Raw genomic sequence first — 24853 nt, 5'->3', positions numbered from 1 at the left:
GGAATAATGGTTCCAGTTCTCAAACTATGGTTCTCAACTAGAGATATATTTCCCCTGGGGATAATTGGCAATGTCTGAAGGATGATGCAAAGGGCAAGTCCCAACACACATAATTATTCTGACCCCAAATGTCAAAAGTGAAAAAAAATGTTTTAGACCAATTTCACCATGCATAAGAATTACCAAGTATTCAAGTCTACGTGTGAATTATGAGGCCATAGTTCTTTATGTCGGAGGCTCAGCATCCTAACCACATCATATTAGGGTTAGAGGATCAAGTCCATAGGCCACTCTGAGTAGCAAGCCTATGATCTTGTGTTAGAATTAGGGTGCAGCTCAGTAAGTAGAGCATGAATCTAGCATGTGCATGTCCCTGGGTTCCAACCCTAGCACCCAAAACAGAAAAAAAAAATCTCAAGTGTAGATGGTCCTAGGTCTTCTCCGCCATGCCATTTTCAAAGAAAATTGCATTCCTTGCTCTCAAGGGTGTTACAGATCTTGTTTTCAAGTGTTTTTTTTAAGGGACCTTGAGTGACATTAGCTAATATACTTTTGAAAAATGCTTTGTAGCCCAAAGAATATGGGGTCTCCATAAGAGGTCATATCCCATATGAACCTGCTCTGTTTCTCTGTATTCAGCTTCGTTTTTCATTCCACATGCAAGAGAAATCATGAAGTATTTCTCTTTGTGGCTCTGACTTATTTCATTCAGCATGATGTCTTTCAGTTTTCAGTCTGTTCTTCCAGTTTCTTGAAAAGTGACATTAGGTTATTTGAGACCTTTCCTTTTTTAAATTATACATGTTTATTGCTTGATGGTATAAAATTAGAAATTTTCACACATTTCCTTACACAAACATCTTAAACCCACAGATGCATAGAGGAATTAAGTAGCAGCATCAGAGTGGGTGAATGTGTTCATTTTTATATGAAAAAAATGCAGTAATACTATATAGAAATCAAAATATTCTAACCCCAATGCAAAAAAAAAAAAAACAGAAGATGATAGAAAATTTGCAAAAGAGAAAGTCAACAGCTAACAAGTCCACACATGTTTTCAACCTCACAGGTTATGAAATAATTGCAAAGTAGAGCTCTTTAACACATGCTTTTTCACATAATAATTTTTTTCATGTGAATAACCAGTGTGAAAGAAGATTTTGTGAAATCTATTTTTTACACTCATGAACTGGTGTAAAAAGGTAGCATTAACAAGCATTCTCTTGGTCTGGAACTTTCTTGTCAATATGGAAACATATTCAAATATACCTTGTCCTTAAAATTTAGAAGATACGATCCACATCTCTTCATATTCCTACACCCCTAATACTCTATTTCTCTACTCACCTTAATTTCAGAATTTCCTGGATATAGTTCTACTTCTGCTGGAAGCTCTATATGTTTCCCAAGCCCTCATACAATTGAGCACCTATTACCATTATTTCATTGATAACAATGAGCCCTGCCTTGTTGGGTTCAACGTTGACTTCCTTTTTCAGCATCACTAGTAAATGTGTTAATGAATTAAGCAACAAAGCACAGGGCTCCAACTGTCCCCCAGATCTGGGTTAAGCTGGTTCAGCTCTCAGCTGACTGTAGGTGAAAAGTCTCAGCCTCCCTTGCCACGGGTCCTCTCCTCAAATGTGTGGCAGGCTCTCAGACTCATCTGGACAGGATGGCTCAGAGTGTGTTTTTTGTGGAAGTGAAAATTCCTCCCTGGTGTGGGGGGAAAAGGCACACTCACACATTGCTAGTGGGACTGCAAATTGGTGCAACCACTCTGGAAAGCACATGGAGATTCCTCAGAAAACTTGGAATGGAACCACCATTTGACCCAGCTATCCCACCCCTTGACAAATACCCAAAGTATTTAAAATCAGCCTATTTCAGTGATGCAGGTACGTCAATGTTTATAGTAGCTCAACTAAGAAGAGTCAAGCAATGGAACCAACCAAGATGCCCTTCAAATCACCATGGTTTCTACCATGGCTGATACCAGTAGCCTCTGCTTTTCTTAGTTCTTAGTATCTTTTGGCATCTTAAGTGTGGCAATGCCACCAGCCATCCTTTCTATGTGAATATTATCCTTTTCTTTCACCTCTAGTGCATTGCCACAGATGCTTCCTGGAATTATATGGTGTGTAGATAGTTGTGTCTACTTGGTTTTAGGTGGGATGATGAAGCTGGTATCTCCTCCATCATCCTGATAATGTCCTTCCTAAATGATCTTCGAAGAAGAAAAGCCTGTTCAATGACTGCATTCAAAAACCCAGTGTCAATTACAATAAAGTTCAGAGTCCCAGGCCCTGCGGGAGTCTATCTAGGCATTTGGCCTTCTTTTCTGAAGATTTTACATATGAAAATAATGAAACATGTATCCTCACCCGGAGGTTAAAATGGAGCTACAGACTTGGTTCTATGATCTAGCACAGCCAGAGGAGGGAAGGAAGAGTATATTGATAACAAGATAAAGAACATGGATAAAAGAAGCACATTACAGTCCTCAAAGTACACTCCTCCTTGTCTGTAGACCATGAAAACACTCAGCTACATGGATCTCAAACAGAAATCACTGCACGTTATCCTGAGTAATGTTCTTTCTTTGGCTCTATAGAAGGATTTCACGGGGCTGTTTCCTGTAATACACCTTTGTAGAGACTGATGCCTACGTGTCCTATGTGAGTGAGGAAAGGACCCTCCTGAGGGGAAGAGAATAGGCAGTGAACCCAGGGGTACAGCATGGACCAGCAAGTGCTCCAACTCTTGAACACCTGGGCATTGGGGGCCCCCAGTAGGTAGCACCTTCTGAGGGCCTCACCTGTTGGCTACTCCTTCATGCTCAGCACAAGGACGTGAAAGGAATGCTTGGTGTCCTACTCTTCCAATTTTGTGGGACTGATTTTTCACAATGCTTGGCGTGGTCTGTAAAAGGCAGTGCCCTGGAAATTGTTAGAGATGGTCCTGACTCTCTGGCTTGGAATACTGAGGACCACACAGGGACTTGTTGTGAGCCTGTTAAGGAAGATGTGGATTCATGCAGACCCCCACCTGCACAAGCTGCTCTCTTTATACTTCTCTAACCACACACGTGGAACCCTGTCTACACTGCACCTTTGGTAGTGAGGACAGAAGCTGTGACAGTGGGGGAGGGGGCTAGGACAGGTGTGTGTGGGCTTGGAAAGAGTGTCTGCTCTGGTCTGTGATGGACACACTTTGAATAACTTATTAAGGAGATGCTCGTGGGGAAAGACAAGGATCTGCTGAGATCAAGTCCAGGGAGAAAGCAACGTCACGAGCCAAGGGCCCCAGGGGTAAGGAAGGTATGTGTCCCAGGGATGCAAAACTGGCTGCATGCAAAATTATCTTTCTAGTTTGGTTTTCTCACTTATGGAAACCCAATTGCTCAGAGAACAGAGTAACAATGTAACAATTAATTTAATGAGCATTCATGAGAATTCAACCTCCCAGGCCCTGGAAATAGTAAATATGCCCCGAGATCCTCTCACCCACAGCTCAGCTCTTCCAGGAATGAGAGGCTTCACCTGGACCTTGAAGAGCACTCATGCCTGAGGCCACCTCCTGCCCTTCATCAGAACTGAGCTGACCCTCATCACCCAGGGAAGGAAGAGCAGGAGCTCACCAGCCCCAGGGCTGCTGATGTGGGAGCAGGTGGGAGGCAGCACAGCCTCACAGGAAGAGCCTTGGTGGCCCAAGTGGGGACACTGCAGTGAGGAGGGCCCCTCACTTAGACCCATCTGTGCAGTCAGCTCCTGTCTCTCACGACTTCTCTTCCTCACCCTCTCTTCTCATCTTACTTCTCTTTTCTGGATCCCAGATCTGAGCATCTCTCACCTTCCTGATGGGACTGACCTTCTCTCAAGTGTTCCCTGCACATCTCCACCATTGTTCTGGAGCCACTAGAGGGGACTTTCTTCTCCTCCATCAGAGAAGCTTCATTTTCTTTTACGTATGAAACTACCCCTTCATTATGTCAAGGTACCTTCTTTTGTATATTGTATAGTTAACTCAAGTCCAGCCATACATCTTCTGACATCATGTTATCGAATGTTTTTTTGTCTCAGTTTCAATATTCATGAAATAAGGATCATAATAGTGTTTACTTCATAGGAATCATGTTGGGATGAAATGAAAGTAAATCAGATGATAAAGTGATAACATTCTCTAACAGGAAGTGAGTGCCTACACTTGCTCATTATTATCATTGCATTATCATAACACATTTTGTTTCTGTTATATAAAAACAGCAATGATGATATAATGAATCAAGTTATATAAATCACAACACAAGGCAGGTCCTCAAGTAATTATACAGATTAAATCTCCCATTCGCTGTGTGTTTGTAAGGTTCTGGTCTCCATTCTAGGTATTGTAAATTTCATTAATATTTGGCATGTTGGAGATCTATTTCCTAATAAATTCTCTGCATGTAAAAATGCAATATTTTGCCCCTTCTGCCCACATTTTATTTTTTAATAAGTTAGATGTGTAGAAAAGTTAAAGAGAATACTGAGACTTCTGGGTTAAAATTGAAAATGGAAATTCAGAAATAGAAAAAAGCAATATTTGCCAAAGATCTCAATGTGCTATCTGCCTCCATGCCACCTACAGTGACCTCTGCTCTTTACGCACTGGCTTTGTGTGAACAGGCTTAATAAAATTACACCCAATTACAATAGGTCTGAAGCCACCAATCTGTCATCTGCAGCCACTCCATCCTCCATAAACCACGCCTTGCCTCTTCTCTGTTTCTTAATGAGCATTTTGGTTGTACATAGGTGGGATTTGTTGGTACATATTCATACATGCATATGATATAACAATAGAATTTGGCCAAGATAATTCCCCAGTAGACATTTTGCATTTTCCATAATCAGGTCTCTGGTGCCTTTTTCTCCATCTATTGGTTTGGTTTGCATTTCCAGGCTATTGACAAATAATTAGTGATGAGAAACTTAGTTTTCTTCTTTACTTAAAGGAGAATTCTGCTTCTGGTCCCACCTAAAGGTCTGGCCAGAGCATTTTTTGTGGTAAGTCTTGTAATTTGTTGGCTTTTTTTCCTTGGTTGTTGATTTGTTATCCTCCATCAACTCAGGACAATTCCTAGAAATAAGTTCTACTCTGGGACAGTTACATACTTTTTCCCATTCATTTTATTTATTTTTTTATTTGTTTTAATTAGTCATACATGACAGTAGGATGCATTTTTACACATCATACATAAATAGAGTACAACTTCTCACTCTTCTGATTGTACATGATGTAGGATTACACAGCTGGTGTAATCATATATGCACATAGTGTAACAATGTCCAATTCATTCTACTCTCCTTACGACCCCCATATCCTCTCCCCTTGCTTCACTCCCCTCTGTCTCACCCCAAGTTCATCTATTCTTCCCTAACCCCCACCTGCTTACTGTGAATTAGTATATGCAACTTAGAGTTGTAAGAAAAATTATCTTTTAAGTTTGAGCATTTCCTTTCCTCTGTGTTCATTTTCCTCATTCCTAATTCTAGACATTTCAATTCACTTTTTGTCTTTTTTTAAAGATTTTTTTCTAACCTTTGTTTTATTTTTTTTATTTATATATGGTACTGAAGATTGAACACAGTGCCTCACACATGCTATACAAGTACTCTACCTCTGAGCTACAATCCCAACCCATCACTTTTTGTCTTTTTGAAGGGTTTTATTAGTGCATTGAAGTCATGCATAATATTGGGGTCATTTTACATAATCACACATGCATGGAATTTACTGCTCCTTACATCACACTTGCTCCTTCCTCCTCTTGTCTCCTTTAATCCATTTCATTTTATGTCTGACTTTTTCTAGTTGTGGGTGCTATAGAATTAGATCTGGAATTTGTTTTTCTATTCTAGGATTTTTCTCCTTTTAAGTTCTCTAGCTCTGCTTTTACCTTCATTTTATGATTCTTTCTGCTTTAGTTTTGCCTAATGGTATTTTTATTTCCAATTTTTTTAAGTTTTAAGGTTGCTATTTCTTAAGGATCAATGACATATGTATTCATTTGCAGTTTTTATATGACACACTAAGAAACAAATCTAAAAAGAAACAATGATGTCACTACTCAATAGATCCCTGGTCATATGCTGGTGACTCTTGTAGAATTTATGAAAGGGCTATTTGCTGATTTAATTTCTGCAGCCCAGAAAGGTGGACCAAGTATCCTCACATATCAGTACCTGAAATATTACTTCCTTTCCCTATCACACAATTTGGCATGGCTATCTTTTTAAAAAAAGGACTTCTCACTTACTTCCATGAAAATGGAATCTTATTTTTATCACACTTTTATAAATTAATGGTAAGAATGAAAATCTTCTCAAACACTTAATTTTAATATTCCTTTAATGAATCTTTAACTCTCTCAACATTTTACCAAGCATTACATTAATGTTAATTTATAAGTGAGATTTTATTAATGAAATATATGAACTTTGACTAACCAAGTAGATTATTTTTACAGTTTTCTACCTGGTGCCTTTTTCCCTCCAGATGTTTTCAATATAAAGTTATAATTTCTGAAGGTTTTTTTTTACTTCTACCAAAAATTTTTTACTCAGTTTCTCCACTTTTAGAGATTACTCATGACTATGTATATGTTTACTTTATTTTTATATTGTGTTTTCATTATGTAACTACTTTGGTCTTTTGTTCCACATTAAAGTCTTGAAATTTATTTAGGAACATGGAGACTGCAGTCAACATTATATTTTTCAAATGGCTAGTAAGTCATGACACTCTGACGAAAATTTCAAAAAGCTTCTTCAAAGTATGCAGGGATAAGCAATGCATATTAATGGTATTAAAATAACATAGTTAATATTATACCATTTAATATGAGTTGAGCATCATATTATGTGGCAAACAAAGAATTCCCTATCTTACACAAAACCTTAACAAGGATCTGGAATTAACCAAATAAAAAGGTTAGGTGTTATAAAGTGATATTATTTAGTCAAAGTAGACTTTTTTTAAAAATTATGAATTTTTTTTTAAAGTTCATAAAAATTATGGACATCTTATCAATACAAAAAAAAATACTAATGCTTTCTGAATATAATCACAATAGTGGATACGGTATTGCGGCCTATCATTCCTAACAGCATTAAGGCTTAAATATACTCAATATTATCAACAAGAAATGAACATGATCTACATTTTCTTTTAAAAACCATAAATACTTACCTAAAAATGGATTGAAATACATGGAGGCAAGTTCTTGTTACTGATGTGAGAATCTGAATGTTGCTATGATGTCATTTTTTTCCAAATTACTTTAAATCTTTAAGGGAGTCTCTGATAAAATTCCAATAGTATTTTACTTCCAATAGTGCTGATTCTAACATTCCTCTACAAGAATAAACTGGAACTAGAAATCAAATTCTGATATAAATAATGCTAGGTGACTTTTCCTACTAAACTCTTAAGTACCTCATGAAGATGGACAATTTTTTACAATATGAATTTGGCCGCCTGATGAATGGTCAGTTTAAGTCAATCATTTATATGCATGTGAAAAAGAAAATATTTGATTTTTTAAAAAAATGACAGAAGTCTTTTCAAGATTATTGTAAAAGAAGAAAGTATAAACTTAAAATTAACCTTAACTGTCTTCTTTGTAAAGAAAACTAGAGAAGTAAATGTCCAGAATGGGTAAGATTGGAAGAGCCATTTCCCCATGATGGAATATTCTGTTGTGATTTTAAAAAATATGCCTAAGACTCATGCCTATTTTTAGAAGCTCTAGGATTTCTGTATTTAGAAATTCTATTATTCCTGAATGCATATAGTTTAAAGTTGTAATTAAAATGAAATGGAAACTGTAATAATAATAGCAGAGGCTGTTGGGGGCTCTAGCAGAAGGACCACACACGTCCACAGGATATGACACGTAGATATCACAGAAAATCATCACAGTAAAATAGAGAGCCTTCCCATAACAAGACAACCTGCCTGGAACTAGTAGATGCTCATTCCCATGTGTATCAGGCAGATCGTAGCAGAGCACCTGGGGAAGGAGGATTGGGTGGGGATGCAGGCAAGGTGTAGAGCCCTGGTTCCCAAGCAGGAGTGAGCCTCTGAATCCTGACGGGGCTTCTCAAGACAGAGAAGGCTACTTCACACCTACAGTGAGAGGTTCAGATGTCAGGTGAGGTGTGCATGAAAATGTACTTTTCAGCAAGATTCCAGGTGATGCCCAGGTAGGTATTCTTGGGGACACCATTTGAGAACAACTGACATAGAGGAAGGTCTTCATTTGTTGCTTTGGGGGTAAAAGTGTTAAATGAAACTTGTCAGCAAAGAGACTCAAATGATGAGATAAAATAAATGATTTCATGAGTTCCCAAGATTTCAATAAAATACACTGGGGCATCCATGGGTATCCCTATTTGGGGATATATCTATATTTGGTACCAGTGATTGAACCTAGGGGCACTTAACCACTGAGTCACATGCCCAGGCACTTTTTCATTTTTTATTGTGAGACAGGATGTTACTAAGTGGCTGAGTCTGGCTTTCAACTTGCAGTCCTCCTATCACAGCCTCCCTAGCATCTGGCTGAAGTAAATTTTGAGTTCCTCCTGGGCAAACACACCAGCACTATGGAAAGAAGAAACCAAACAGGAGCTGGAGACTTCATCCTCCTGGGATTCACCGATGACCCTGATCTACAGTCCCTCCTCTTTGTCTTGCTTCTGGCCATCTACCTGGTCACAGTCACAGGGAACCTGCTTATCATCCTGGCTGTCATCTCCGACTCCCACCTGCACACGCCCATGTACTTCTTCCTCTCCAACCTGTCCCTGGCTGACATTGGCTTCACCTCCACCACCATCCCCAAGGCTCTCAGGAACATCCAGACACAGAGCAAAGGGATCACCTTTGCAGGCTGCGTCTCACAGATACTCTCCTTCTTTGTGTTTGGATGCCAGGACAACTTTCTCCTGACAGTGATGGCCTATGACCGCTTTGTGGCCATCTGTCACCTGCTGTACTACATGGCCGTCATGAACCCACAGCTCTGTCTGCTCATGGCTCTGGGGTCCTGGTTGGTCAGCGTCCTAGTCACACTCCCAGACTCCTTGAGTGTCTTGAGGCTGTCTTTTTGCACCAACATGGAAATCCCTCACTTTTTCTGTGATCTTTCTGAAATCCTAAAGCTCGCCTGCTCTGACACACTCATCAACAACATAGTGATGTACACTGTGGCCATCGTCCTGGGTGTCTTCCCTCTCACTGGCATCCTCTTCTCCTACTCTCAGATTTTCTCCTCCATCCTGAGGATCTCATCAGCTGAGGGGAAGTACAAAGCCTTCTCCACCTGTGGGTCTCACCTCCTGGTGGTCTCCTTGTTCTACGGCACTGGCCTTGGGGTCTACCTCAGTTCTGCTGCTACACCATCCTCTAGGATGAGTCTCATGGCCTCAGTGCTCTACACCATGCTCACCCCCATGCTGAACCCTTTCATCTACAGTCTGAGGAACAGGGACATCAAGGTGGCCCTGGGGAGAGTCCTCAGAAAGATGGTTCCTCTCAGTGCACATCTCACCTGAGTCCCAGTGTGCACCATGGTGGAGACCAGAGACCTCACCCCTTCCATCCAACACTGGCTACCTCTTCTTAGTGTACTTCAGGGCACCTCATTCTTTGCATTTTCCTTTGGGCTCATTTCCACCTAGGGACTCTTCATTATGCAACATATTAGATCACCTGTGCGCTATCTACCCAGTCATGGTAATTTTGCATGAATACAACTGGGCTTTTTCACTTGCAATTACTTACACTAAGGCTTGGGCATTGTATTTTTATTGATATAAAATACTGGCCTATGTTGATGGGGCCCATGTGTATAATGAGTAGTGATTAAATCAAGGTAATCATCATTCCCATCTACTGAAATATGTACCATTTCTTTTACTGGGAAAATTGATGATCCTCTCTTCTGGTTTTCTAAAATTATACAATCAATTGTTGTGAACTATTGTTCTCTACTGTGCTGTAGAACTTTAAAAATCATTTCTGTTATGCAACTGGATTTCACGCCCTCTACCCAACCTCCTCTTCACCCTGCCTGACTTCCGGGACCACTGTTACACTCTGACTTGTGTGATATCAACTTCATCAGCTTCCTCACCTGAGCAAGAACTTGCAGCCTTTGTTTTCTGGTCTTTTGGAGTGACATGTATCCTCAGAAGTGAATGGACATGTACCTCTGGTGTTGTGAAAATGCTGTCTTGAATACTCATTTACAGAAATGTTTTCTGAAATGATGTGGAAAAAAATAACTCTAAGTTTTCCCCTTCATATCACACCTGTGCTTCCCATCACGCTGATTATATTGATTTTTTCTACTTATCTTCTGTACAGAATCCTCAAATTTGAGAATTGGCTCTTTCCTAAGAAAGTTCATTGAATCTTTAACAAATGGAATAAAAATTTGCTGGGCAGGTAATTAAATGTAAAATAGAATACGAACCATAAAATAAAAAGTTATAAATTGAAATAAATATTTTGAACTGGAAAAGAAATTCAGAGTTACTAGTGCTGATATTAATTAAACACTCAGTATGTTCCAGCACTATTTCCATGTTTTATACACATCATATCACTAGGTTTCCCAATGTCTCTTTATGTGATGTATTAGTCCACTTGCATTGCTATATCAAAGTGCCAGAGACTGGGTATATTACAAAGAAGTTTATTCATCTCACAGTTTGGGGTTCTATCAAGTCCTATTAGCATGACTACATATCTGGTGAGGGGGCTCTGACTTCATCCCATCCAGGTAGAGAGAGCTGTGCCAGGAGCCCTCCCAAGAGGGAGAGATCACATGGATCCCAGAGAGGTATGGGGGAGGGACAAGTCCTGCCCTTTTATCACAGCCACCTACACAAGCTTAGTATGACATCACCAGGTGATGAAATGGTGTGAGATCACATTTATGTCTGAGGGGCAAGGGACCAAAACGTGCTTATTCAGGGAACAGTTGTATTTTAATTTCACTTCCTCTTTTAATCTCCTATTCGTCTCTCAAAAGACCTCACAAGAACAACTTATAGCAGGAAAAGTTTATTGGGGCTTGCAGTTTCAGAGGCTCAGCCCATGGTCAGCGACACTATCACTCTGGGCTGGGGTGAGGCCAGACATCATGATGGAAGGAGGTCAAGGAGAAAAGCAACTCAGGACAGGTCAACCATGAAGCAGAGAGACCTCCACTTTCCAGGAACAAAGTATAAACCCAAAGGTACACCTGAGAGTGATGGGCCATAAGTCCTTGCACAGCTTTTAAGGAGGAACCACAGACTTGGTCCTATGATCATTGACATCAGAAGGGAGAAGGGGGACTATGTGTCACAACACTCAGGACATTGCTATAATAAGCACATATGAGTTCTCCCTAGAGCAAGCATTCCTGATACATGGACAATGAAAACAGTCAGCCACAGTGTTCCCAAACAGGGGTCACTGCACATCATACTCTATGACATTCTCCCTTGAATTTCTTTCTTTGAATCCAACATTAGGTTTCTACAGGCTGTTTCCTATAAAACACTTTTGTAGAGACTGAAGTCTCTGTAAGTGTGAGCAAGGGATGGTTTCATCCTGCAAGGAAGAGAATGGAAAGTAGATCTAGGAACACAGCATGGACCAGGTGTGTGCAACCCTGGAACATGTGAGCATCAGGAGCCCCATGGTAGGCGTCCGCTTCTGGGAGAAGCTCTCACCTGTTGAATACTGCTTCACACTAAAGAGTGTACCTAAAAATAATGCTCTGTGTCCTACTGTTATAATTATCTGGAATTGTTTTTAAAATGCTTGACTTGTGGTGTGAAGATCAATGCCTTGTGAATTGTAAATGATGGTGCATACTCTCTGCACTGGAGTAATGAGGACCATGCAACCAGCTTGTTGCAAAACTGCAAAGCTCTAGAGACTACAGACTCTTTCCTGTCCAGCCAACCCACCTCTCAATGCACTTCCTAATCAGATGCCTGGAACTTCATCTGTACTGAACTTGTGATGGTGAACATAGAAAATTTGGCAAGGCCATTGGAAGGGCAAGGTCACTGTAAGAGCTGTGTGTGGAGTTGGATGTGTCCTGTGCACAGCTCCCAATTGAGGTGTAGGACTCACATGGGCTTCGATACTGCCTGCTCATGCCTGGGAGAGACCAAGGAGCTCCATCCATCTCACATTTGAGGAAATACTCATGGGGAAGGACAATCATCAGTAGAGATCAAGTCCAGGGACAAAATGACATCATCATGAGGCAAAAGCCCCAGGGGAAGGACAGACATAGCTGGAAAACATGATGGTCCCAGGGATACAAAGCTAGCATCATGCACAATTACCTTTCTAGTGTTGGATCCTCATTCATGGAAACTCAATTGCTCAGAGAATAGAATAAAAATGTAACAATTAATTTAATTAGCATTCATGAGAATTCAACCTCCCAGGCCCTGGAAATAGTAAATATTCCCCATGACCCTCTCACCCACAGCTGAGCTCTGCCAGGCATGAGTGGCTTCACCTGGACGTTGAAGAGCACTGATGCCTGACCAAGTGTCCACCACTCGTAGCTGTGTCTCAACTGTGACTTCTATTTCTCATGGTAGAATGTTGCAGTTACTGTTTTTAACAACTACTTCGTAGAGAAAATGGCATCTTATATACATTCCCCTTTCATAGATTAATGGTAAGAATGAAAATCTCAAGAATTTAATACTCTTTGTACATTTCCTTTCATGAATCTTTAATATTATCTTCCCTTTTCTAAGAATTGCATTAGTCTTTCTATAATTTATCATTAAGACTTTATAAATATAAGATACTAACTTTAACTAACCAGGTTATTTTTACGTCCTAACTATCTGCATGTCACTTTTTCTCCTTCAGATGTTTTCAATCCAATCACTGAACTTTACTTTTCTTACTTGTACCAAGAAAAATTAACTCAGAAATGCTTCCACTTTCCACGGTAATGTATGTCCCTGTATAAATTTATATTATGTATATATTTATGATTTCTTAAGTTAGCTGCTATAGTTTGTTGTTCAACATCAAATATTTGAAATTTATTTGAGGATATACAGGTTGGATTTGAGATTATGTTTTCAAAATAGTTAATTAACCATGACACATTTATTGATGTCTTTAAATAGTCTCTCTAAATAATACAGGAATTTTAAAAAATGCATGTTAATGAAATTAAAATTACATATTGAATATGAACACTTGAATATGAGAATGAGCATCATTAGAAGACAAAACTCTAGGGTTATGCCCTTAAAAGAAAGGAAAAAATAGAAGAATTTCATATCTTACAAAAAAAAAAAAAACCTTTACAAGGATCTGGATTTGGGAAACAAAATAATGAAACTGAAATAAGAGATAACATGTTACAAATTAGTATCACTTAGTCAAAGGAGACTTTTAGAAAACATCATCAAATTAATGTTAAAATGCCAAGAAATTGCATGACACTCCATCGATGAAGAAAAATAAAAATATCTCTGCATATATTAGCAATGGTGGAGATGTAACGTGGGGAATAATCATTCTTAACAATGTTAAATCAAAACCACCCTCAATATTATTAATAAGAAATGGACATAATCTAATTTTCTTTAGAAGAAAAGTTTTCGCATAAAAGAATGGAAATTCTGGAGGTCAATTCCTGTTTTTGGAATGATAATCTGAACGTAGTATAATGGTCATTTGTTTCCAGCCACAATGTTCTCACAACAAAGCTCAGTCATTCTTAAATTCACCTTTGAGTATAATCTGGTAAGAGGAATAAAATTACAGTAGAAACAATACTAAATGACTTGCCATACTCCCTCTCCATTATGAAGAGAGACACACTTTTTTAACACGGGGCCAAAGATCTCACAACCTGATAAATGATCATTTTTAATCATTTATTTATAAGAATGTGACAAAGATTATACTTGAATTTTTAAAAACTGATAGAGGCCATTTACATCTTAAGAGAAGGAAGTATAAAATTAAAATTAATCCAAACTGTATTTGTCATAAAGAAAACTGAGAAAGAATGGGCAGGATTTGAAGAGCCATTTCCATGTGGTGGAATAATTGGATGTGATGAGAATCAGATGATGGAAAATATCCATAAGATTCACATTTCTATTTAGAAATGCTAGGATTTCTTTATTTAGAAAAACCCATGTTGGTTGGATTTATATTAAAAAAAAAGCGGTAATTCAGAGGAAATGGAAACAAGGCTTAATGATAGCAATGCTTTTTATGTGTGTTAGCAGAAGGGCCACCAAAGGTCGGGATACACACATAGAAATTTCAGAAAAGCAGCACAGTAAAACAACAAGCCTTCCAATGCCTCACAGACCTGCTTGGAGCTAGGACGCTCTCATCCCATGTGCCTGTGGCAGAACACCCCAGAGCAGCCAGCAGGGATATGCTGGGGAGGGAGGATGCTTAGGATGGCTCAGGTAGTGCAGCCGAGGTCCTCCTATGGCTGTGAGCCTCCGAATCCCCAGGGGCTTGTTAAAACACAGAGTGAAAGAGAACATGCACATTTCCAGCAAGTTTCTAGGGGAACCAATGACCTAGAGCCAGTTTCTTCAAGTAACAATGATAGCTACAACTTGTCAGCAAAGAGACCTGATGATAAGACAAAATAAAGGATTTCTTGAGTTCCCAAGGTGTCAATAAGAGACATTGGGATCATCCTGGGGAATCCCTATTTGGAGTGAATTTGGAGTTCCTTCTCTTCCTCCTGGGAAAACACACCAGCACCATGGAAAGAGGAAACCAAACAGGCAACTTCATCCTCCTGGGATTCACAGATGACCCTGACCTGCAGTCCCTCTTCTTTGGCCTGCTTCTGGCCATGTACCTGGTCACAGTCACAGGCAACCTGCTCATCATCCTGGTTGTCATCTCAGACTCCCACCTGCACACACCCATGTACTTCCTCCTCTCCAACCTGTCCCTGGCTGACATTGGCTTCACCTCCACCACCATCCCCAAGGCTCTCAGGAACATGCACACTCATAGCAAACTGATCACCTTTGCAGGCTGCATCTCACAGATTTATTTTTATTTTTTTTTTGTTTGGATGCCAAGACAACTTGCTCCTGACAGTGATGGCCTATGACCACTTTGTGGCCATCTGTCACCCCCTGCACTATGTGGTCATCATGAAGCCACGGCTCTGTCTGCTCATGACTCTGGGGTCCTGGTTCCTCAGTGTCCTGGGTGCCCTGCCTGGGACCTTGACCATCCTGAGGTTGTCCTTTTGCACCAACATAGAAATCCCTCACTTTTTCTGTGATCTTCCTGAAATCCTGAAGCTCACCTGCTCTGACACACTCGTCAACAACATAGTGGTCTATTCTGTGATCATCGTCCTGGTTGTTTTCCCTCTCATTGGCATCCTCCTCTCCTATTCTCAGATCTTCTCCTCCATCCTAAGGATCTCATCAGACAGAGGCAAGTACAAAGCCTTCTCCACCTGTGGGTCTCACCTCCTGGTGGTCTCCTTGTTCTATGGCACTAGCCTTGGGGTCTACCTCAGTTCTGTAGCCACACAGTCTTCTAGGATAGCTCTGATGGCCTCAGTGGCATACACCATGGTCACCCCCATGCTGAACCCTTTCATCTACAGTCTGAGGAACAGGGACATCAAGGTGGCCCTGGGGAGAGTCCTCACCAAGATGGTTCCTCATAGAGAAAGGGTCCATGCACATCTCTCCTGAGTCACAGTGTACACCATATTGGAGACCAGAGACCTCACCCCTTCCATCCAGCTGTGGCTACCTGTGTTTAGTGCATTTTAAGGCAACTCATTCTTTGCATCTTCCTTTGGGGTTTTCCCACCCTAGAAATTGCTCAATATGTTCTATAGTGTACCACCCTTTTTTACTAACTAAACAGTCATTTTAACTTTGTATGAACTCAACTGCACATTTTTTTGTCATCAGCAATATTGATTTGTTTTTTTCATTTATGTATGTTTATTATTGATTGGGAATAATGGAACATATTGATGAGGTACTCTGTCATTATCAGTACATGTGCCCATGAATAATGAAAAAAGAGGATCATTAACATTTCCCTCTTCTTAACTTCATTGTTTTGTTTTATTGTCAAGATGTGGACTCTTTTCCTTTAGCTTTTTGTAACTTGTATGCTAAATTATTTTGCACTATTGTTGCCCCACTGTTATGTGGAACATTAGAACATTCTTCTCTTGTGTAACTGGATTTTTTCCTCCTTCTTGGGCCTCCCTCTATCCCACTGGGCCCACTACCCTTTGTAACTCCTGGCAACTACGTTTATGAAATCTTTTTGTTAGCTGAACACGTGAGCAAGAATGTGCTGTGCTTGTCTTCCTGGATTTCTTTTTTTTTTCTGTTCTGGTGATGGAACCAGGGGTTGACATGTGCTAGGACAATGCTGCTCCATGGAACAACATCCCCAATCCCTTTTTTTGGAGACCATCTCTCATTAAGCTGCCCATACTGGCCTTGAACTTGCAACCTCCTGCCTCAGCCTCCTGAGTAGGTGGGATTGCAGGCATATGCCTCCATGCCTGGGCCTGTTGTGGGCTTATTTATGAATCAAATCTTCTGTATCAGCCATATATGCTCAGCAGTGATGGGGTGTGTAACTATGGTATTGTAAAAATGTTGTCTGGATCTCATTTACATTTCTGAAGTGATGCAAATAAACTTAACTCAAAGATTTTCTCCTTTTATATGAATCTTTTCCTTTTGGTCAAATCAATATTAATGAATTTATGGACTCATCCAAAATATGGACTCATAGAATATCAAAGCTGTATCTTATACACCTTTCCAACTACAATGTCTAGTATGGTTCCTATTTATTTATTTATTTATTTATTTATTGTAGTTGTAGATGGACTGCATGGCTTCATTTGATTTGTTTTAGTTTTATGTTTGTTTGTTTTGGTACTCAGGATTGAACTCAGGGGCACTCAACCACTGAGCCACATCCCCAATCCTATTTTGTATTTTATTTAGAGGCAGCGTCTCGCTGAGTTACTCAGGACCTCACTTTTGCTGAGGCTGGTTTTGAACTGTGATCCTCATGCCTCAGCCTCCCAGTGGCTGGAATTATAGGCCTGCACCACCACCCACAGCTTTATCCATTTACTTTTTTTATGTGGTGCTCAGGATTGAACCCCGTGTCCCACAAGTGCTAGCCAAGCAACTAAGCTACAGTCCCAGGGCCCAGTATGGTTCTTGGTAAGTAATTTATGCTGAGTAAATATTTGTCCAATGAAGTGGAAGTCAAATGTGTGGCCACCAAGGGGCCAAAAGGTCACCTTGCAGGGCACAACTGCCTTCTACTTCCACTTCCTTTGATGGTGGACCCTTTCATGTAAGCTGTGATCCTTCTTCATTCCTGCTTTATTGAAGTTTAACTGACAACGTTGCAGACATTCGGTTGACGGTGTGATTACTTGACGGACTCAAACATCGTGTCATAATCTCCTGACCTTTATTCCTTGTCTATTTTGGCTCACCTTCTTGGATCAAATATTGTCATTTTAATTATTTAAAAAAATTTCTACATTGCTTTATTTTATTGTCTTATATGTTCTAAATATGTTCCCTAGGGCTCCAGGTTTTTTTTTTCCATTTCTTTGTATTCCATCTGGGTTTATGCTCCAAGGGTTCATCGGTACTTTCTCCTGAGAGCCTGCTTCTGAGAGCCTCTGCATTGTGATTCTGGGGCTCAGCCATGATGCTGTATGAGGCCATAGACTCTTTTGTCTTGAACCAATTTATGGCCATTTTGTGCCATTGCTCTATGGGGTTGGTTTTTGTGTTGATGAGAATGATCCAGACTAGGAACGCTGGCAACCTTGCAGCAGTGATTTGTGAGGCACATGTACCATGACATCATCTCTCGTGCCAGATATTTGTGGGAAAATATGAACTGAATAGTTGAAATGAGAGTGCTGAAGAACCTCACTCATCCAGAATTTCCTCACTCCACACACTGAATGTACTTGTCCATTTTCTCATCAGCTAATTTCCATATTACAATTTTTCTATGAGAGACCTTTCTTTCCTTCCTTGAGTAAAGGGTATTTGGGCAGTTTTTATTCCAGTTTTTTGGTGTGTTTTTTTTTGCATGGCTTCAAAAAAGAATGTTTTTTTTCTACCCACTTCCTGTTTGCCTTTTGTAAAATGTTCATATACATGTATCTATGGGGAATTGCGAAGAGTGATGTGCTTTGTGTGGTAAACTCTGCCAGTGGCTGGGATGTAGCTCAGTGACAGAGGGAACTCTCAGCAGGTTCAGGCCCCATGCTGATACATAACTATCAGTTTGTTAAATATAGCTCCCTCATTGGTTTTTAATTTTCCTATTTTTTCTGACAAGCTATTATATTAATATTATTCACTGCAAACCAGGGAGAGTAGTCCTTGTGGCAGAGGTAACAGATAGAGTATCCCAATGCTTGCTCTACTCATGGAGTCCCAACTCTACATACTCTTGTACTTCTTTTTCTCCAGCCTGTGCTTTTTCTGACATGTTTTGATTCCATTACCTTGAAAGATGTTGGCGAGTATAGACACAAAGAGCAAAGTCATTGATGGGAAGGTCACAGCACCCACAGGTACTTTCCCAAAGCCTTTTCAGGGTTGCTCAACTTTCTACTGATTGTGAGTTACTTCTTATGCTGTGAGTTTTGGTAAATTGTGTCTTTTAAAGATCTGTTTCATGTCTTTTGTTACCTGGACTCTCTTCTTTGCAAGTGTTCTCAGCTCTCTTCATGCTAGGTGAGACAAGAAGCTGGATATTTCTGATTTTTCTTCCCCCAAATTGTGTAAGGCTCTGGTAAATATGTTGCACAGAGATTTAGCATTTATTTAGGAGAATGATCAGTATATTGACGAAAGTTTGCTTTCTTCTGACATTTTAATTGTCATGTAATGATTTTACATATTTATGAAGCACAATGTGGTAAGGAATTCAATGCATGCATAAAATGTGTACTAAACCACTCAGGATAAATGGCAAATTGAGTTCCTCTTACATTTACCATTTCTTGTGTTGAGCATGTTTCAACTTCTCCCTTCTAGTGTTTTAGAAAATACATAGTGAACAAGTATAAACTGTCATCACCTTGCTTGCTCTAGAAGTCTAGAATTTTCTCCTGTCTGAAGCATTATTCAACCTCTCTTGGCCCTCCCTCCTCCTTGCCTGTCAGCTAATCAGGGTCTCTATGCCACACTCTGCTCCTGTGACAGGAAAAGACGTTTCTTTTTCCAGCAGATTCTCTATTCCCAAGAGATGGGCTTAAAGTCAGGAGAATTCATCCTATTACTCCATCTCACGCCCTCTTCCGCGTTTCAAAGATTTAACCCCATGATACCCCAAGTCGAAGTTCTCTCCCATGACTCCCTCAGGAACCCCCTTTCTGCTCTTTTTCTACAAGGTTGACTCCTTTAGTTTCCACATCTAAGTGACATCATGCAGTGTTGGTCTTTCTGTGCCTGTTTATTTCTCTGCAGAGTGTCCCCGGTGTGCACTTTCACATTTTGTACATGACAGCTCTCTCTTCTTTCTAAAGGCTGGGTAATATTCCAGGCATTATCTACTAAATCACGGACCAGGACTAAGCAAGTATTCCTCACACCTCAATAGGATAAATAATACAAGCACACATAAGGAGGGGAAGAAATCATCATGTGGCAAGCCAAATGGTGACAGTTACTATTAAGGGGAAAAAAGCAACTGTGAATGAGAAGGTCAAGAGGGAGTCTGATTTTGTACAGGGTGTCCAGGCAAGACAGGACAATAAGTGGCATTTGAAAAGAGACCTCCAGGAAGACAGGATGTGCCTGGCTGGAGGTACGGCCAGTGAAAAGGCCCTGAGGAAGGTGCCTGATAAAAATGTTCAAATTCCCCAAGAGCAAGGAGAGTGTGACATGAGTTGGTATCAGAGAAGAATGAGGAACAAAGCAGCCTCCCACTTGTTACAGGTTCAAGATGCCAGGGGCTTCTGTCCAGGTGTTCCTGCCTTGGCCTTTTATTAAGCCGATTGACAAGGTGCCTGTGTGGATGGAAATGTAATCCTGGTTTATTTATTTCTCAGAGTCTCACTGAGTTGCAAGTAGCAGGTCACTGGGATTAGAGGCATAGGCCACCATGCCTAGTTCAGATGGAATATCCATTTAGGAAAAAAGTGTGAAGGGAATAATAGTCCACAAATTCAAAAAAGGAAAATTCACAAAGAACAAAAAAAATGAGCATTTTATAGGAAATATTCGAAGAGAATTTGTTTCTGTGTCATTCAATATTGATTTCATTGACTGATTTTTAAATGTGTATTGCATTTTTGAAATACAGATTACACACATTTAGGAGGTATTACTTGCAGTTTCTCTACATGTATACATTGTGTCCTGATGTTCTGACCCTCTGGAATATAAAGTGACTTTGGGAATATATTAAATCCAGGTCCCCCTTTTCTGAAACCTGCTCTCACCTTTATAGGAAGACACACAGTCCACCAAAACAATTTGTAAAAGGATGTAATTTCTTTATCAGACACACGTATCTATCTTTTTATAATAAGAGGACTCCTTTTCCATTTAATTCGCAGGATCTTTTGATGAGAAAATTTATACAATTTTGATGAAGTTCAATTTTTCCTTTTATAAATTAATCTTTCTTTCTATGGATCAGTACTTTGGATCACAAGAACCATTTGAGCTCAGAAAGTAATAGAGATGGTTCCTCAACTTACTTTTCTTTTCACTGAAGGATGATGGGAATGTGATGGCACTGAGTAGAAATATTTCATTGAATTTTGGATTTTTACCTCTTCCCAGGCCAGCACTTTGTGGCCCAGGGCCGAGTAGTGCCCAGTCAGTCAGACACAAGGTCAGCATGGCCAACACAGATCCCCTACAGCATACTCAGCCATGATGTCTGGTGGGTTGGGTGTGTAAATCCATGTGCGACTTATTGTGTCAGTTATTTTACTGCTCTGACTAAAGGAGCTGACCAGGACAATTGTAGAGGAGGAAAAGTTTACCTGAGGGCTCACATTTTCAGAGGTCTTGGTCCCTAGAAGGCCAGCTCCATTCCTTGACCCTGACGGTGAGGCTGAACATCACCATGGAGCGTATGGCAGAGGGAAAGAGCTCACATGGTGACCAGGAACCAGAGAGAGAGACTTCACCTGCCAGAAACAAATAGATACCCAAAGCCATGCCCCCAAATCCCACCTCCTCCATCCACACCCCACCACTTTAGTTACCACTCAGTTAATCCCTATCAGGGGATTAAATCACTGATTGGGTTAAGACTCTTACCACCCAATCATTTCTCTTCTGAACTTTCTTGCATTGTCTCACAGGTGAGCTTTTGGGGGACACCTCGCATCCAAACCATAACACCTATGACATTTGCAACTTATGATGGTTAATAGGAGGAGCAACTGTATACAGGAGCCAAAAGAGAAATGAGTGACCTTCCCTGAGAAGGTGTGTTTCTGTTTTTTCTGTGATCCTGCATTTTACATACACATTATTGTTTTGCTGAACAGGGGCCAGGCCCCTTCCACATGTCTGGCTGCTCTGGTACAACTGACCCTGGAGCACAGCTGAGCTGCCACTTTGGCTCAGGCTGCCTTCATGACACCCTGTGGCTACATGTGACATCCCACAACACCCCAACAGACTACAGCAGCTTGGGCTGCTCCACCACTGACCCTCTCAGATGTCTCTGTCTACAGCCTCTCTGGATGACTCCTCCCCTTTGCAGCTGCTTCACGTCTCCCCACTCCAATCCAGAGAACTGCCTTCCCTACCCATGAGCAGAAAATCTGGGTTGAGCCAGCTGGACACTGTGCCTATGCATGAGCCTGACCTTTTTATCTATACAACCGACCTTCCTCTAGCATTACTGGTCAGTCCATGTGTTCCTTCCCCTTATGCTGCAGCATGGGTCCTAATAGAGCTTCTTTCAGATGGCTCATTTTGCTTACTCATTATATCTGTGTCAAGTAAAGTAAGAAAAGGAGTTTGCTCAAGTGACACTAAAGGCTATTCACACTCCAATAGCCAGGAGCTGGAGCTAATAACACTTGGAGCAGCTAGTAGTAGCCAGTGAGCAATGTAGAACTCCTTTGAACTGCCAAGAGCTGCTACCTTGAGCCACTAGGGAGCAGTGAGGGGATTTGCTAATACTAATACCTGAGAGCTGCTGGTATTCAAAGCTCAGAGCTACTAACACTAAGAGAGCTGCTTTTCGCCTCTGTCATTCTCTCCAAATTGAACAAAAGAACCCTCGACCAATTGGTAACACTAATAATTAGTATGAGTAGCATTTTATGGGCTTTTAAATAAATCATTAGAGAACAGAAGACAGTGACCATGATTGCATTTCAAAATGTATTCAAAATCCCAATCTTTAACTTTTTTAATATATTAGGACTTTAATTGTACACATTTATGGGACAGAGTGTGTCATTTAGTATGTGTATACAGTATGTACTTATCATTCAGAGCATTTAACATTTTAATCTCCTTCAAAGTTTTTAAGTTTTTGACTAAAATATTAAAGTTGTACATATTAGGTGTGGTCTGATATTTCAATACATGCATATATTATGTACTGAACAAGTCAGGGTAATTAACATGTGTTTGGAGTCCCCAAGCTGCTCACTCCTAGTTGTACATAAAATGTATGTTAGGATATCAAGGACAATAGTCACCAGACTGTGCTGTAGGAAACTTGGACTTTTGGTACTGATTATCCACCTCCTACCCATCTTCACAGTCAGTTTTTAATTCCCATTAGCACAACATCAGGGATGCAGAAGGATGGTGTGGTTCATATTTGCTCTCATAACAACAGTGCCTCAAATTTCAACACTGAAGAAAGAGGAGTCCCAGTGACATAGCATGTGTGCTTCAGGGCATGTTGCCCTGTCCTGTGTTCTTTGCTCCACAGGTGGCATCAGTCTGGGAATGTGGCCACAGAAACAGCCCTTATGTGAGAGGAGCCCGTTCTCCTAAAAAGGGAAAAAAGGAGAAGCAGTAGAATCTCATAAGCCTCTTACAACTTTTCTCTTTTTCCTTTTATTGTTTTTCAACTTCTTAATCTCTAAGCTCATCATATCAGCACATGTTCTATCAACTAAAACAGGTCATTTGTTTTGTTGGTCAGGGTTGTCCAGAGAAAAATAACAAAGACGAGACAAGAGAGGGACTCACAGGATGATAGTTAGAGATGCAGGTATAGATAGAAGAGTGACCCACAAAAATCACAAAGGCTGAGTATTTTCATAATGACTCTATAATCGGGGGCCAGAAGAGCCAACCCTGTGACTCTATCCAAGAAGGTGAAAGCTGCAAACCATGGAGGTCAAGGGTGCAACCCCTGGTCCAAATAAAGGCTAACAAGACCCCCCTAGGGCTGATGGTGCTGGTCCCACAGTCCAAAGACTGAAAAAATTAGAGTCTGAAATCTGGGGGTAGCAGCAGGAGAGAACATGCCCTGCTCCAGAAGGAAAACCCAACGAGAGTTTCCCCTTGTTCTCCCTGTCACATCCATCACCTTGACAATGGAGTTTCCCCGGACTACACACATGCAGGGTGGGTGGTCCTCACCCACCACCTCACCCCCACACAGCTCTTCTCTGGAAACACACTCAGAAGTGATGGTCTACCAGTTTTTCAGGAATCCTTCCAAGCAATAAATTTCATATCCCAAGTTGATCATCAGGTTCTCCAACTCAAAAGGCACAAAGAAGGGACACTCAGTCCTATCATGTGAGGCACTGTCTAGACCCAGGTAGTGGGTGGGATGGTGCAGTCTTCCTGTAGACAACACAAGAGTGAAAACCAACTGTGAAATGGAAAACAGGTGAGGCCTTTCACACTCCTTCAAGCATCAAATGTTTACTAATTGTGTGTCTTGGATTTGCAATAAGGAGGATGAGAGGGAGAAATTACTTAATGCATCAAGAACCATCAGCTGCATTGATTTGCTAAGAGTGTGAAATAGTAGAAAAGAATCTAAAATCCTTCCTGGGCCTACTTGGAGCCATAATGAGCAGGTCAGACATGGCGCCCATGAGCCCAACACTGTAGAGCATGGTGGAATCAGGCTCTGTGACACCTACCTGGGTCCTGGGAAACATTCTTAGTTTCTGGTGGCATTTCATCTTCAATCATATCTTCAATCATATCTCCTTGAGGAAGAGCAAAAATTATTTTTAAAAAAATAAAAATTCTCAACAACAAAAGCAATCATATATTTTTGATGCCAAGACACCTACACAAGGATCATCCATACGGGAAAAAATAAGAGCAAAGAAAAGAAAAAAACAATGAGAACCCATGAGGGGAAATACACAAAGGCTGATCAAATTTGTACATTACTACACAGAATATGAAAAGACATTTCTGTGATATTTCATACTGAGAAGACAAATTGGGGTTTGTGTTTAATTTTTAATCAACACAATAATTGTTCAAAAACAGTAATTTTAGGTATTTATGGGGGTGAGATGTGAAGTTTCATTACATGTAAACATTCTGTAATGCTCTTATTGGGGTAAGTAGCATATCCATCACTTCAAACATTTATAATTTATTTATTAATAATGTTGTTTTGCTGAGATTATTGAAACGCTCCCTGTGGGTAGTTTAAAATATGCAACAAATTATTGGTAACTAGAGTTGCCCCTACTGTGTGACTGAATACCAAAACGGACACCATGCATGGAACAGTCACCTGGTACCTGGTGATCCACATTTCCCCC

General features: G+C 40.4%; 1 protein-coding gene and 1 pseudogene across 1 annotated transcript; both read left to right on the top strand.

Moving 5' to 3' along the window:
- Window positions 1–8651: 8651 nt before the first annotated feature.
- Window positions 8652–9602, top strand: LOC144253863 (olfactory receptor 7C2-like). The gene has a single exon (XM_077796522.1). It carries the CDS (start codon window positions 8652–8654, stop codon window positions 9600–9602), a length of 951 nt encoding a protein of 316 aa, XP_077652648.1.
- Window positions 9603–14827: 5225 nt separating this feature from the next.
- LOC144253862 (olfactory receptor 7C2-like) lies at window positions 14828–15788 on the top strand (annotated as a pseudogene).
- The last annotated feature ends 9065 nt before the right edge of the window (window positions 15789–24853 follow it).

The sequence above is a fragment of the Urocitellus parryii genome, chromosome 3 (genome assembly GCF_045843805.1).
Source record: "Urocitellus parryii isolate mUroPar1 chromosome 3, mUroPar1.hap1, whole genome shotgun sequence".
Lineage (NCBI taxonomy): Eukaryota > Metazoa > Chordata > Mammalia > Rodentia > Sciuridae > Urocitellus > Urocitellus parryii.
Note: the sequence above shows the minus strand (reverse complement) of the source record. Positions and strands in the feature narration are given on the sequence as shown.

Coding starts and splice junctions, on each gene's coding strand:
- LOC144253863 (XM_077796522.1), top strand. CDS start 8,652: ATGGAAAGAAGAAACCAAACAGGAGCTGGAGACTTCATCCTCCTGGGA.